Here is a 15,886-nt window from a genome sequence, read left to right as displayed (position 1 = left end):
GAAATGTCAGGGGTCAACAACCGCTAGCTAATAACTGACCGAATTATGGTGTCTTTGTTGGAAAGCTTTGAAAGAAATTTGTTGCCAGTCTTTAACCAGTGCTGCTGCTTCAAAGTTTAGCAGCTTTTTTTTAAATGATTTACATAGCCAATGATTTTGGTATAACATGCATAACACTAACATATAACGTGTTAGTATGTGTCACAATCCACATGCATATACACTAACATAGACCTGCAAGTATATGTCACAATACACCTGCATATACACTAACATAGACCTGCAAGTATATGTCACAATTAATACACCTGTACATGCACAAACATATAGACCTGCTAGTATATGTCACAAAAAATGTAGATATAGTCAAAAATAGCTCGGTTATGCATCTATCAGAAACAGGTATTTGCGGCAGCAGTTGTGACCACCATAAACAGGTGTTTGTGGCAGCAGTTGCAAACAATAATTTGAAATAATAAAACAGATGCAATTGTCGACAACATCAAGAAATATGCTATTCCACATTCATATAAGTTTAGAAGCAAAAGGGATAGCTTCTATCTGAGACTAAATAAATACAGAAAGGTAGAGCAAAATTAGAAGGAAAAATCGTGTTTTAGTTTTCATATTTTTTCATATTTTTTCATGTTTTTATATGGTTTCATAATTATGTTCTCATATGTTTTTATGTTTCATATGTTCTCATATGTTTTCATATGTTTTCATATTTTTTCATATGTTTTCATATGTTTTCATATGTTTTCATATGTTTTCATATGCTTTCATGTTTTCATTTGTCTCACCTATGGTACAGACCAGCTTAGTCATCTGCTCTGCCTAGTTTTTGCATAAAATTGCTTAAGATTAAAGCTTTATACTTTGTATATTTTAGCTGTAGGTATTGATGCTCAAAAATGTTTTTTTTGTCAATTTGTATTAAAAATTTGAATCAATTAAATTGTATTGTCGAAGCTAGTGTTGTTGAGCTTCACTTACACTAGACTTCCACTTGTCCGGACAACATCTGGGATTAAAACATTGTTCAATGTGGCCGTGTCTGTCTATAGAATGTCAACCTGGACCAATAGGTGGCTCTCGCGGCAAATAACACGAGCAACGCATGGGCCTGTGTGAATTCTCTGTAATTTCCGTTTGCTAATATTACTGCTATTAGTTTTATACCATACGCTATTGCAGGTATAACTATATTTGACTCTCTCGTGTATATTCTATATGTACGTTGTACCATATTGTAGCCTAGGACTGTAAGTACGAGACCATATAGGCTGTGTAATTTAATGTGATGTACTGTACTCAAATGTCAATGTCTAGACATGACCCATTCTGTTTTGGTCAAACAAATGAGAGTTGTCAGCTTTGGATAATTATTAAAAACTAGAAGCATATTTTTTGCTGTTTCAGGCTTTAAATAAAACATGAGGATGCTATTCGCTGTAACAGCTTTCTGTATTGACACCCAGAAAAGAAGATCCAGTTCACACACAAGAAACAATATCAGATGCTTTCGTATTCCCACGATATAGACAGTGTGCAATCTGGCACACATGAGACATTCGCCAGCCATATTTATTCTTGTCAGTGTTTAATCGACCATTATGAATAGCAATAACTGATAGTAGCTGTAAGATGGTTATTTGCAGTCACGTATACATAAAGCCTTGTGGAGAAGTAATGACGTTTTAATCATTGGGCATGCCTAAAGTTTTGCGTTGATTCTGGAAAGAGCAAGTCACTCTGATTGCGTAAGCTAGCCCTTGAGCGCATTCATAGAAGGCTAACTCTGTTCCATACAGAGCTCAGTCTATATTGGATCACGCTTTCAAATAGCATGACTGCTTGTTGATATATAAAGGAAGGCGCCTAGAGAAACATCACGCTTGCTAAGCATCGCTGTGTGCAGAGATAAAGATCGTGGATTATTATCAGTGCAGTTATGGAAGAAATAATTGAAAAGGTGCGTGAGTATTTGCTTTTACTTAATGCCCATAGCTTGACCCAAAACATATTTTAAACAGATAGTATAGACAGACGTTTAGAACATTTCAGATGTCACTTAATGATAGTACAGCTGATGGTTTCTCTTGGTAACTCGTGTTTGACTAGTTATTCTAGACTTATGTAAAGAATAAAATTGAATCACAAGTTTTCGTAGCTCCTCAGTAGCTGGCTAATAAGCGAAACTTATCTTGTTTCAAATGTCAAAATATTAGAAATGAAAAGTCTAAATCAAAACTCTGTCAAAGAGTTCCATATCTTTGTGTAACCAGATGTTGGCAAGCTGTAAAGACTATGAAAAGTAAACAGGGATATGAGCTGATGCATTTTCACTTGTATATAACAACTAGCTGCATGCCCACCTTTTCACGGGTAACAAAAAAGATTTTTGAACAGAGAATTTATTTTTAACCAACATGTACAACATTTATCATTCTAACTTTTAAATGAAAGTATTTGTTTATTTCTGTGTGGGCTATGAGTTTAATTAGGTTTATGCGAAATATACATATACTTATAGCCTTTTGGATAAGTCTAGTCACATTTTTTTTCTCATCCACTAGCAGTCCCGTTGCGCCATTAAAGATTGGCAGGTGCAATAAGTCTGCCCACAACTATTCCATAGTATGACATGGAATTCCTATGGTGTAGTGATTAGTGCGCCTGCAAACAAAACTGGTGTTTTTTAGTTCAATTCCAGTGAGAAGCAGTTTTTTTCTTTCCTATTAGTTCAAGTGTGTGTATTTCAAGTTCTTCGTAGACTTACCCCTTTGGCACTTCAAAAAAGCCAGACTTACATTTTAAGTTTGAAGACTTTAAAGACTGTGTAGTATTACTAGTTTGTATCAGCCTGCACTTATTCCTATCATTTTTACTTGGTCTATGATTACGGTAATTTTTTGAAAAGCTAAAAAGGACCTTTAATGTCAATTTAAATCGATTTATTTCCTTTTTGATTGCGACAAGGTTTATGCAGCAATGAAACAAATTTCATATGTCTAAAATAAAGTAGGCTAAAAAAAATATATTTATTATAATAAAAGTGGTGCCTGCTCATTCATTTAAAACCAAGGTTAGGATAAAAGATCGCTTTCAATGAGACTTGATCTTGTGACAGTCAGCTTGGTAGACTGACACTCACTCCAATGCCAGCACCAATTGACCCTCTTTTAGTATTCCTGAATAATTGTACAGCTACTTATTCTCTGTGCTTTTTCAGCGAACTTGACAATCTTTCATTTCATACTAGACTACCAGGTACTATTATATATGATATAAATATCGCATACATCTTTGTTTTTGCCTAAGCGCGATATGAGAGAAAACATTATTTTAAGGTCAACTATGTCATTATATAGTTATTTATATTATAACTATGTCGGATATATCAATTGGACTCCCATTATTCAAATCAATTTTAAGAGCTTGCGTCGACTTGACGCTTTATGTTATATGGAATTTTTTATGTCATGCAAAGCAAAAACTTAACATAAATTTTTCGTGTCATGTGGAGTTAACATGTAAGGATTTTTAGTTTATAGTCATTTCTGCTGTGAGCAGATCTCTTAGTTTGTAAGCTTAGCCTTGCATATCTATTTAACAAAATCTTTTTTTGAAAAAAATTCATGTTCACAGACTTCTGTCTTGTAGTTACTATCTGGAGAAATGGTGGCCTGGTGGTATAAAACAACAGGTTGGAGGTTCAATTCCCAACAAAGTACCACAAGGTGGTGATAGGGTAGCTAGCATGTTTTTAGTATTTTTGGTTTCCTTGCCTCTAAGCTTAGACAAGCCAATCCAAGACTTTGGAGCAGCATCATCTAAAAAAAGGAACACTTCTGCTTGAGGCAAACAAGGCAGACATCACACTGAACCTTCGAGAGATAGCCCACACATCACCATATCGTCAGGTTTATTAGGATATTCTAGGATATTAATTTGTTTATACTAAAATACTTGTTATTGTTTTTCATTACCGTCATATGAGTTTTATTAATAAACTAAACGAATTCCCAGCGTTGCCCAGCTAATAAGTCTACAGAAAATTCCTTTTTATTTAACATATAACAACAGTTACCATTTCGACTTTCAAACTTCATATCATAAGTAAAATGTTCTGTGCAGGTCAAATAAATTGAGAAACAAAATATAACAACTATAAAAGTGTGTGGTGGAAGTCAGCGCTGACTAGCCACTTGCAAAAGGGTTCTGCGTACAGGTTTTCTTATACCGAATGAGTAATAGCTCTCATGCACAACTGTAACTGTTGCTAGCAAGTTGACTGGTAAATAATTATGGCTCTTTATCCAACAAGCTCCCGCTGTTCTTAATACTCAGTTTTGCAAGTTTGTAGCTCGTAGTCTGTATGCCTTGCTTTGTGCTCTTTGTTCTCCCCTTAACACTGGAGCACCTTTGCTTATATAGCAAGGGCTGGGTATTAATCCTTGGGCTTTCCACACAAGCTGCTTTTGAATTACAGGGTTAATCTGAGAATAGTGAACACTTAGAATAATTAAAGAAGCTCAGGTTAGTAAATCCATCACAAGTGTTTAGATGTGAATGTAAAATAATTAGCAAGTAATAGCTAAACTAAGTTTTTTTTGCTACAATTACCATAAAAAGATGATTTGGTAATGATACAATTAATATGAACTGAGAAAACTAAATAAAAATTCTGAATATGTTGCATTAATATCAATTTGTGCGTAAAAGTGTGTGTGTGTGTGTGTATATAAAAAGGTTACTGTTCCAGTGAAAGCTATCCATGAAAGCTTGGAATGCGGCGATACTGGTACCTCGCGATACTGGTACAAACATGAGATATCTGACTGTCATTTTCTGACCAAACAGAGAGAGAATGTAAAGACTATTCCTACTTGAGATGATACAATTATTTTCGCAGAAAGTATTAGCCTTTACCGATTTAGCAATCAAACTTTACGAAAAATTGGAAATAGAAGTGTAACGGCATTACCAAATTAAAAAAATAGGTATTGGTAGCAGAAAAATTAGTTTTTAAACAATTTAAAAAAATAATGAATGCAAAAGGTAATAATCAAAGTGCAAATTTAGCGTGTGTATATGGTATAAACAGTATATGATAAGAGCAATTCTACGCTAAAGACTGTATAGCTCAGTGGTTAAATGCGTGGTTTAAAACTTGTGGTTGTAATCTCCGTGAGTTCAAATCCAGCACGCAGGAAGATTGTCATTTCTAGATTTTAATAGTAATAACTGGACACATATACCACACACATACCACACACATACCACACACATACCACACACACACCACACAACATACCACACAACACACATACTTTAAGATTTATATATATATATATATATATATATATATATATATATATATATATATATATATATATATATATATATATATATATATATATATATATATATATATATAGATTAGCTGAACTACCCGGTGTTGATCGGGTAATAAAAAAGTCTTTGCACAGAAAATTGATTTGTATTTAACATATAAAATTTGCCATTCTTACTTTCAAACTACATATCATGAGAAAATCATCATTTTGGGTGATTGAAATAATTTAAGATAAAATAAAAACAACTGTAAAGTTATCCAAACTTTGTTAAACTACTACCCTACAGGATGAATTTATTCGCGGAGTTATATTTCGCGAAAATTGTCTTTTCATGCATATTCGTGGATGAATTTATTCCCGGCTGAAAACTGCCACTCTCTAGGAAAAGTTTACTCTATTGCAGCTAGTAATAGAGTTATTCCTACGCATGCGCATACCACGTGTTCCGGTTTATATTTAGCTTACAACTGCGAGGCGATCAGGCTAAGCTACGGTAAACAATTTTTGCTGCGTCCAGAAGTTTTCACGAATATTCATCGCTTTGGAGGCCTTTGATAAGCCAACAACTTGTGGTAAGTAATGAGTTTTTCACACTTACTAAAGTAGTTGAATTTACTTTGGTTCTTCGGTAAAACGCAATACTTATTTTTTCCATCCTTACCGCTTCATTATTTGTTTTAGTGTGAGAGAGAGATTTTTCATCATACACCGAAGAACAATGATTGCAAGGGTGGTAGATGTCATTTTTAGAAAATCACCAATCATTCAGGGAGGTCTGGAAATTGAGGTTGAAGTGACCGCAGCTACTTACGAGAAGAATATATCTGTTTTTAAAAAAAGGAACAAAAACTCCTTTACGAGCACAAATCTTTGGCCAACCGGCAGGACTTTGCAATAGTAAGCCACGAGGAGAGTTCTGATGATAACTTCCTTACCATCTATGTAGTAGCAAGAGAATCGCCTTCAACATTTACCCAAGACAGTGACAGAGCTGCTATTACCAAAATAACTAGTCAGAAAGCACCATTACGCGCTAGTATTCACATATCAAGAGTACCAGTTTAATTTTATTGCTAGACAACCGCCATATGGACTAAACTGTTTATATTTACTCCATTCATCGTTTGTAAAATTTTATTTGTATTTGAAATATTTTATTTGTACACTCAAGTTTGTAATAAATTATAATATATCTATACATGAAATAAAATATATAATTTAATCGTGTTTGCTGCAGCGATATCAAGGAGTTGTAGTCGATGAAGGGGTCTAGGTTGACTGGTTGCTTCTCTGCCATTATTCCTGCCTTGATGAATATTACTACTTGTCTCAAGTTTTCGTAATCGGAGTAGGTTGTTTCATTCTCAATCTACAGCAAACACAAAAAAGAAAAAAATATTAACGAGTGTTAAGGAAGTACAAACACAATAGCTGAAGTATTTAATGAAAGCGATCAGTTTTTATACAAAAGAGTTAACTAATGCAGTTGATTATGAAAAAACATATCTGCACTGCAAATCAAATACATACCATAATGTCCAGATCAGAATCATGATCGTCCTCGACTTTGGTATTAGAGATTGATGGAGTTGATTTTAATGTAAAAAGACTAGGAGAGCTTTTTTGCGATGCTGAAGCCATGCCGAATAACTTGTGAAAACCTTGAATAATTTTGTAAAGTTTGAGGCAATGGCAATAAAGCTCGAAGTCTGACGATGATTTTAAAGAAGTTTTGGAACTCGGCTACGTTTAGTACTTCTGCCTAGCGGCTATTTTCGCGATGACGCCATTCTGCATATCTTGTGACAACCTCGAATAATTTTGTAAATAAATGTGATGCATTGGCAATGATGTTAGCTCAAAGCTCAGGCATTGATTTTAAAAATGTTTTGTAACTCAATTATGTCTAGTATTTATATTAAAAACTAGGCTAGCGACTAGTTTTCAATTTGACACAGTAGTTATTCTCTCTTGTGATTAAAAATAGAACTAATTATTCACGGAATTTAATAATTCACGGGATTGACTGTTCGCCAACTCGCGAATTTTTATGACCAAGGAATATTTTCATCCTGTAGGGTATAATTTTCAAATTTCATATCATGAGAAAAATGTTTCGTGCAGGTCAAATAAATTTTAAAAAATAAAACAACTATAAAAGGTGTAACGGCAGCCCTAGCGTGATCAACACACTTGTGTTTTGAAGGGTTACATGGTGCTGCCATGATTCATGTATTTGGGTTGGCTGTCTATTTTCCTGTTTGCTGTTTATTTGACCTGGTGGATAATTAATTGGTAGGCTGCCTGAACTGGTCATCATTGCACAATCCACTAACTTTCAATGATGAAAATGTAGTGACAACGCTGTCACCTATAGTAAAAGCAACAAATGAATCAGCGAAACCCTATTGCTTACCAATTGCAAAAGTTATTTTAGTGATTTATAAGTTTTAATTTTATACTTAGCAGTAGTTGTTTACATGTTTACAAGATTGCCACTGTATAAAAGCGAGATATCGTTTCAAGACCGCAGTACAGCATGAACAGTGAAGAGGTGCGCTCAAAGGTACGAGTGACACTTTCGACTGTATCTCTCAAGCAGATTGTATTATTAGCTAGTTTCGTGACAGAGAGTACAAGGTATGCAATTTCTCATTTTATATAGCCACTATATATTTCTCAACTGCAATTTTATAGTTTAAGCAGAATGGCTGTAGTTTAACATTTCAATGGTTTACATATGTTTGTTGCTGCGACAATACTGAATTTATACCTCATTATATGCTACCTTTACCAATGCTATCTTTTAACAACTGCTTAAAGAGTGATGTAAAACTTTTATAGATCATAAAACTGGTGTAAATTTTGACTGGATGCGAAATCTTATCTATTGATGCCTTTTCTAATATGCATAATTCTATTGTAGTTTTTACGTTGTAAACTTTGGCCAATAAAGTTTGCATCAGTCACAAACCCCTCTCATATCTATACGGAACATAGCTACAGTAAAAACTTGTCTCCTAAAGAGGGATTCAAGCCAAGTGGAGAGATATCCTAAAGAAGGATACAAACAAAGAAGTAGAAGTGAAACTATTTACACATCTAAGGATCCAGATTATCCTCAATCTCAAGATCAAGAAAGAAGGTTCGGTGAGTCACAACAAAGCAACCGTGAAAAATCTCGCTCCTTTTTGTGGCAATCTAATAGGACTAGGTTATTTAGCGACCTTCACTTTTGTAATTGTAATTGGTAAGCCATTGGAATTTCGCAAACTTGTAGTAAGTAAATAGCAATAAGGTCGTGAACCAAGTAATTAAAATTGGGCAGTTAATTGGGGTTTTTATGAAAACCAGTCAAGCTCCTATATTTTGATTGTTCACTGGCTCGCTTAGCAGCACATAGGTTGGTACTTTGGCGACCCCTTGTTGTTTTGTGGTATTTCCTTTGGAACCTTTTCAAACTCACAATAGTGTTATGACGCAGCGCTACCTAACACTCCATATCTAGGTGTCATCAAATAGGTAATAGATATCACAATGGGCAAGACAAGCCGTAAACAAAGTGATAAGGCAATCAAGAATGCTATTGCAATTAGAAAACAGAACATTCAACGCAATATTAAAAAGTTCAATAAACTCACTGGTGATCAGCTGATCACCTTAGACTTAGAGAAGCAGGAATTGTTGACCAACATTTACCTAGATACAAAAGCTGATTTAGAAATCTTGAGAGGCTTTGACCCAAAATACTCAGGCCTAACCCAACTTGATGAGCAAGTGAAACTCATGGAAAATTATGTAGAATCTAGCAAAGTTGAAAGTGAGCATGAAAGCAGTGACCAAAAAATGTCTCAGAGTCAAGCAGTTTTGCATACTGAAGCACCTTCTATCAGCATGCGTTCTAAAAGTTCAGTTAAACTGGCAGCTGCCAGAATACAGGCTGCTGAAGTAGACACAGAAATAAAAGCACTTCGTCGTCAATATGAAGACGAATGCATGCTCAAAGAGCTAGAAAGTAAACTACACGCTCAAAAGTTGCGCATGAAAGAAAATGAGCTTGTGACTAAAAAGGAACTAATAAATCAGAGAAGACAACTTCTCGAAGAACATGACTTAGATGAGAGAGAAGAGATTACCCATGCTCTTGAACACATTTCTATTGTTAGTAATACTCTTGCCTCTTCTCACTCAGCCATTAGATATGACCATAATGCACCAAAAATGGAGCAAAAGCTTGCAAGCAACTCACAATCAACAGTAAATACTAAATCAGAAAAAAGTGGTGTATCAGACATGCACATACTTGCTGAATCAATTGCTAAAGCTATGCGCAGTAGCAGGCTGCCAGTGCCTGACCCACCTATATTTACAGGCAATCCGCTAGAATATGTAGACTGGGAAATTTCCTTTAGGACACTAGTTGAAAGCTCAGGCATTCCAGATGCTGACAAGATTCATTATCTTAAAAAGTACGTAGCAGGTCCAGCTAAAGAAGCGATCAGTGGTGTCTTTTTGTTAAAATCGGACATGGCTTATCTAACAGCTAAGCAAAAGCTAAAAGATCGTTTTGGATCTGATTTTGCTGTAGCAGAAGCATTTCACTCTAAACTGCAACAATGGCCAAAACTCAGAGCCAATGAGCACACAGGCATTCAAAAGTTTGCAGACTTTCTAGGTCAGTGCCAAACAGCCATGCAACAAATAGAAGAACTAGCAGTCTTAAATGACTCCCAGCAAAACATCATGCTGATGAGCAAACTTCCAGACTGGTTAGCAAACAGGTGGAAGCGGCAAGTAGTGAAACACAAAAAGGTCAATGGTAAATTTCCAAAATTTGAAGAATTTGTAAAATTTCTTGGTGGCGAATCAGACATTGTAAATGACCCCACGCTCATGAGCTGTCTTGCAAGTGCAGATGACTTCAAACAAACCAAAAGACCAGAAAAACCAAAATCAATGGCACGCTTGTCAAGTAGCAATAATGATGGTCAGCGATGTACATTTTGCAACATTCCTAACCACAGAGTTACAGAGTGTAAAAAGCTCGCAAATAAAACACAAGATGAAAAGAAGTGCTTTGTTCAAGAAAACAAGCTGTGTTGGGCTTGCTTAAAACCAAGCCACAGGTCATCTCAATGTACACACAAGGCTAAGTGCACAAGATGCAGTGGGCCACATCCCACAGCACTTCACTTTGACAAACAAAGGGCAACTCAATTAGTGGCACCCATTGACAAAACAAGCAGTAGAACAGAAGTGCAAACCACACAGAACATAAACACAACTCATAATGCAATGCAACCTAAACATGTTTCAAATTCTGTCCCACTGACTGTTGCAACATATGCACCTACTTCCAAAACTGCTGACACAATTAAAGAAGGTAACAATGCACCCACAGAAAACAAGGAAAGTAGTCAAACAAGATCAAAAGCAACATGCAATAGGTTAAAAGCCGCAACAGGACTCAACTCAATGATAGTCCCAGTGTGGTTATCTAGTAGCAATCAGCCTGATCATGAAGTACTGATATATGCCCTGCTAGACACAATGTCGGATACCACATTTGTAACCAATCAAGCAGTAGCCCAGTTAGATACACTAGGTCAACAAACCACATTGAAACTAACAACAATGACATCTAAGAACAAAGACACGCCATGTATGATGCACAATGACCTAACCATTCGTGGTTACAAAACTACTGACAAAATAAAAGTTCCATGTGCATACACAAGAGACTCTATACCCCTAGATAGAGATCACATACCCACAGCAGAGGTAGCAAAATCTTGGGCCCATTTGAAAATGATAGCGTGCGAACTTCCCAAGTTAGACAATGTAGAAGTAGGCATGCTCATAGGCTATGACACATCTAGGGCACTTATACCTCTTCAATCTATAACAGGTGACAATGTTTCTGATCCATATGCTGTGCAAACACCATTAGGATGGAGCATAGTAGGCAAAACTAGAAAAGGTTTGGATAGATCAAGTGGTGTTAGTCATCTCGTAACAACATTTCAAAATCCAGGCCACGTTGAACATGAACCCATGTCTGTTAGCTTTGCATACAAAGTAAATAAAGATCCTTCATGCAAGGAAATCATAGATTTGCTGCAACAAGATTTCTCTGAGAACTCTATTGCTAAACAAACTTCCATGTCAAAGGAAGATCAGCAGTTTGTCAGCACACTTACTGAAAACACAGAGCAAACTAAAGAGGGCTTTTACTCAATGCCTTTGCCATTCAAAGTTCGGCCAGAGATGCCAAACAACCTATGCATGGCTAAAAAGCGTTTTGAGCTTCTACGAAAAAAGCTAGCAAACAACCCACAATATCAGAATGACTACATTTCATTCATGAATTCTATCATAGAGTCTGGAGACGCCGAAATGGTGCTCACAGACAGCAAGGCAAAACCAGGCAGGGTTTGGTACATTCCTCATTTTGGAGTGTACCATCCCAAAAAACCTGACAAGATTAGGGTCGTGTTTGACTGTAGTGCGAAGTTCCACAATGAGTCTCTTAATAACCACTTGTTACAAGGCCCAGACGTTTTGAACAGCCTCATAGGTGTACTGCATAGGTTTAGAAAAGGCCGAATAGCTGTCATGTGCGACATACAACGGATGTTCCACATGTTCAAAGTCCATGAATCTGATCGAGACTATCTCAGATTCCTCTGGTTCAAAGATGATAGCATGTCAGAGGTAGCGGTGTATAGGATGGCTGTTCACCTTTTTGGAGCCACTTCCTCTCCAGGATGTGCAACATTTGGCCTGCGACAATTAGCTACTGACAAACACAATCCAAATGATCCATACAGTGTACAAGCCAAAGATTTTATGCTGCATGATTTTTATGTGGATGATGGACTCATTAGCTTGGACTCACAAGAACAAGCAGTAGCTGTAATAAATAGAGCTATTGACATATGCTCTAAGGGTAATATCAGACTGCACAAGTTCGTGAGCAATGACAAAAAGGTTCTTAGAACCATACCAAGTTCAGAAAAAGCTGAGAAACTTCAAGATCTTGATTTGCAAGCTGCAAATAGCACACTTCCAATAGAGCGCGCTTTAGGCATAGAGTGGTGTGTTGAAAATGATCAGTTTCAATTTAGAGTCATGCTCAAAAGCCAAGCAACTACTCGGCGTGGAATTCTATCCACCATAGCCTCAGTGTTTGATCCACTAGGTTTCATTTCACCATTCATTTTGATGGGAAAACAAGTCCTGCAGCAGATGTGCAGAGACAATCTGGATTGGGATGACCCATTACCAGAACACCTACAAGCAAAATGGCAGTCATGGACACATGATCTGTTAGCGCTAAACAGGGTGAAAGTTGACAGGTGTTTAAAACCACCAGGCTTCGACCAAGTTATAGCCACAGAACTGCATCATTTCTCAGACGCAAGTGCATCAGGCTATGGTCAATGCTCTTATATACGTTATGTCAACTCAGACAAACAAGTACACTGTGCTCTACTCTGCGGCAAATCCAGAGTTGCCCCACTGAAGCAAGTAACAGTTCCAAGAGCAGAGCTGCAAGCTGCTGTGCTGTCTGCAAAAATAGCACACAATCTAAAGGCAGAACTAAAACTTGCAAACGTTACTAAAGAGGTCTTCTGGACTGACTCTAAGGTAGTACTAGGGTATATTCACAATGAGGCACGTAGGTTCCATGTGTATGTTGCTAACAGAGTTCAACAGATATGCAACATAACAACTGTTGACCAATGGCACCATATCAGTACAAACAGTAATCCTGCGGATATAGCCTCACGAGGAGCTACTGTCGCAAAGCTGGTAGACTCGTGCTGGTTTACCGGGCCAGAAATACTCTGGAACAGCTGCTTTGAGCCTATACCTACGGCCAAAGAAGATGTTCTTCTTAAACTCGTTGACCCAGAAGTCAAAGCTAAATGCCACAGCATACTTAAGTCAAAGGACCTGACAATGGCTAAAAGACTCAAAGTATACTCAAAACTCTCATCGGCAGTGAGAGCAGTGCGCAAGCTACAGAACTGGGCAAGATTGAAAAAGGCACCAGCGAATCCTGACTTTGGCGTACAATCATATGAAAAGGCAAAACTGACTATCATGATGTGGGCCCAACAAGATGGACTCACAGAGTATGAGCAAGTAAAGCAAGGAACTCTGAACAAGTCTAGTACTCTGGCCAAACTTGACCCTTTTATTGATGCCTCAGGAGTTATGAGAGTCGGTGGTCGACTGAAATCTGCCAGATTGCCTTTCGCAGAAACACACCCAGTCATACTGCCCAAAAATTCACATGTCACAAGACTAGTAATAGCAGAATGCCATGAGAAGGTTAAACACCAAGGAAAAGGCATGACAATGTGTGAGATCAAGTCAGCAGGATTCTGGGTAATAGGATTGAACTCTATGGTAGCCTCTTATATCCACAAGTGTGTATCATGCAGAAAACAAAGACGTCCAACTGAGACACAAAAGATGGCAGACTTGCCAAGTGAACGAGTAACATGCAACCCGCCTTTTACTTGCGTAGGGTGTGACTGTTTTGGCCCATTCGTAGTCAAAGAAAATCGAAAGGAATTCAAGCGTTATGGGGTTATCTTTACCTGTATGGCATCTAGAGCCATTCATATCGAAGTCATAGATGACATGAGCACAGATGCATTTATTAACGCTCTTAGATGTTTCATCGCAATCAGAGGTCCAATTCGTCAAATTCACACTGACAGGGGCACCAACTTCATAGGTGCTGCAAACGAACTACGTAAGGCTCTAGCAGAAAGCAGCAATTCCAAACTATCAATGTATACCCAAGAGAACAATTTTGACTTTGTTACGAATACACCTCATTCAAGCCACATGGGAGGAGTGTGGGAACGCCACATTCGCACAATTAGAAGTATTCTAAATTCTATCATCATGAATAGCTCCAATAGACTAGACACTAGCACACTTCGAACATTCCTTTATGAAACTATGGCTATTGTCAACTGCAGACCTTTGACTGCGCAGAATAGCGAAGATAAATTCACGACTGCGCTATCTCCTAATCAGTTACTCACAATGAAATCAAAAGTTGTCCTGCCTCCACCCGGCAAGTTTGACCAGACTGATGCTTACTCCAGAAAGCGTTGGAGGGTAGTACAAAGCTTGGCCAACACATTTTGGTCACGCTGGCGCAAAGAATACTTGCAAACACTTCAAGCCAGACAGAAATGGACAGAAGCTACCCCAAACATTGAAATTAATGACATAGTCATCTTAAAAGATGAAACTAAACACAGAAACCACTGGTCGCTAGCCAGGGTTATAGCAACAATACCAAGCAAAGATGGGTTAGTTAGAAAAGTCAAACTACTAATGGCAGATAGTAATATGAACAGCAAAGGAAAACGTGTTTCACCACATTCTATCATAGAGAGACCTATACACAAATTAGTTTTTCTTTGCAAGCCTGTCAATTCGTAAATGCACTAATTTAATTTAGTAATAGTTTAGTATTAGCTGATACTCGCTCGCCCCGTCTTTATATATATTAATCACATGCTATCTTATTAAGCTGCGAGTTGTTGAATTCGTCCCAATAAAATATGGCCGAATTAAAGGGGGGAGTGTAACGGCAGCCCTAGCGTGATCAACACACTTGTGTTTTGAAGGGTTACATGGTGCTGCCATGATTCATGTATTTGGGTTGGCTGTCTATTTTCCTGTTTGCTGTTTATTTGACCTGGTGGATAATTAATTGGTAGGCTGCCTGAACTGGTCATCATTGCACAATCCACTAACTTTCAATGATGAAAATGTAGTGACAACGCTGTCACCTATAGTAAAAGCAACAAATGAATCAGCGAAACCCTATTGCTTACCAATTGCAAAAGTTATTTTAGTGATTTATAAGTTTTAATTTTATACTTAGCAGTAGTTGTTTACATGTTTACAAGATTGCCACTGTATAAAAGCGAGATATCGTTTCAAGACCGCAGTACAGCATGAACAGTGAAGAGGTGCGCTCAAAGGTACGAGTGACACTTTCGACTGTATCTCTCAAGCAGATTGTATTATTAGCTAGTTTCGTGACAGAGAGTACAAGGTATGCAATTTCTCATTTTATATAGCCACTATATATTTCTCAACTGCAATTTTATAGTTTAAGCAGAATGGCTGTAGTTTAACATTTCAATGGTTTACATATGTTTGTTGCTGCGACAATACTGAATTTATACCTCATTATATGCTACCTTTACCAATGCTATCTTTTAACAACTGCTTAAAGAGTGATGTAAAACTTTTATAGATCATAAAACTGGTGTAAATTTTGACTGGATGCGAAATCTTATCTATTGATGCCTTTTCTAATATGCATAATTCTATTGTAGTTTTTACGTTGTAAACTTTGGCCAATAAAGTTTGCATCAGTCACAAACCCCTCTCATATCTATACGGAACATAGCTACAAAAGGGTTTAAATATAAATGTGAAATAATTAGCGAGTAATAGCTAAATTAAGTTGGTTTTGC

General features: G+C 37.0%; 2 protein-coding genes across 3 annotated transcripts in view; both read left to right on the top strand.

The window, feature by feature from the left end:
- The window catches only part of LOC137399609 (cytochrome P450 2C20-like), a 79,193-nt gene that overhangs the window by 28,912 nt on the left and 34,395 nt on the right, over positions 1–15,886 (top strand). Inside the window, exon 1 of one of the 2 annotated variants that reach the window (XM_068085787.1) lies at positions 1,856–1,975. The exons of the other annotated variant lie outside the window; for it this stretch is intronic. Coding sequence (XP_067941888.1) covers positions 1,955–1,975 — 21 coding nt within the window. The 5' untranslated portion in view covers positions 1,856–1,954. Of the gene's footprint in view, positions 1–1,855; positions 1,976–15,886 lie in introns of those variants that run through there. 2 annotated transcript variants of the gene reach the window in all.
- On the top strand, positions 7,903–14,837 carry LOC137399652 (uncharacterized). Its single transcript, XM_068085837.1, has 3 exons — positions 7,903–8,003; positions 8,390–8,513; positions 8,886–14,837. The coding sequence occupies exons 1-3, from the start codon at positions 7,903–7,905 to the stop codon at positions 14,835–14,837; spliced, it is 6,177 nt and encodes a 2,058-aa protein (XP_067941938.1).

Source organism: Watersipora subatra, chromosome 7 (genome assembly GCF_963576615.1).
Source record: "Watersipora subatra chromosome 7, tzWatSuba1.1, whole genome shotgun sequence".
Classification (NCBI taxonomy): Eukaryota; Metazoa; Bryozoa; class Gymnolaemata; order Cheilostomatida; family Watersiporidae; genus Watersipora; species Watersipora subatra.
This window is presented reverse-complemented; position numbering and strand designations above follow the sequence as displayed.

Coding starts and splice junctions, on each gene's coding strand:
- LOC137399652 (XM_068085837.1), top strand. CDS start 7,903: ATGAACAGTGAAGAGGTGCGCTCAAAGGTACGAGTGACACTTTCGACT. Junction 8,004..8,389: donor TTCGTGACAGAGAGTACAAG/GTATGCAATTTC, acceptor TGTCTCCTAAAG/AGGGATTCAAGCCAAGTGGA. Junction 8,514..8,885: donor AGATCAAGAAAGAAGGTTCG/GTGAGTCACAAC, acceptor GTCATCAAATAG/GTAATAGATATCACAATGGG.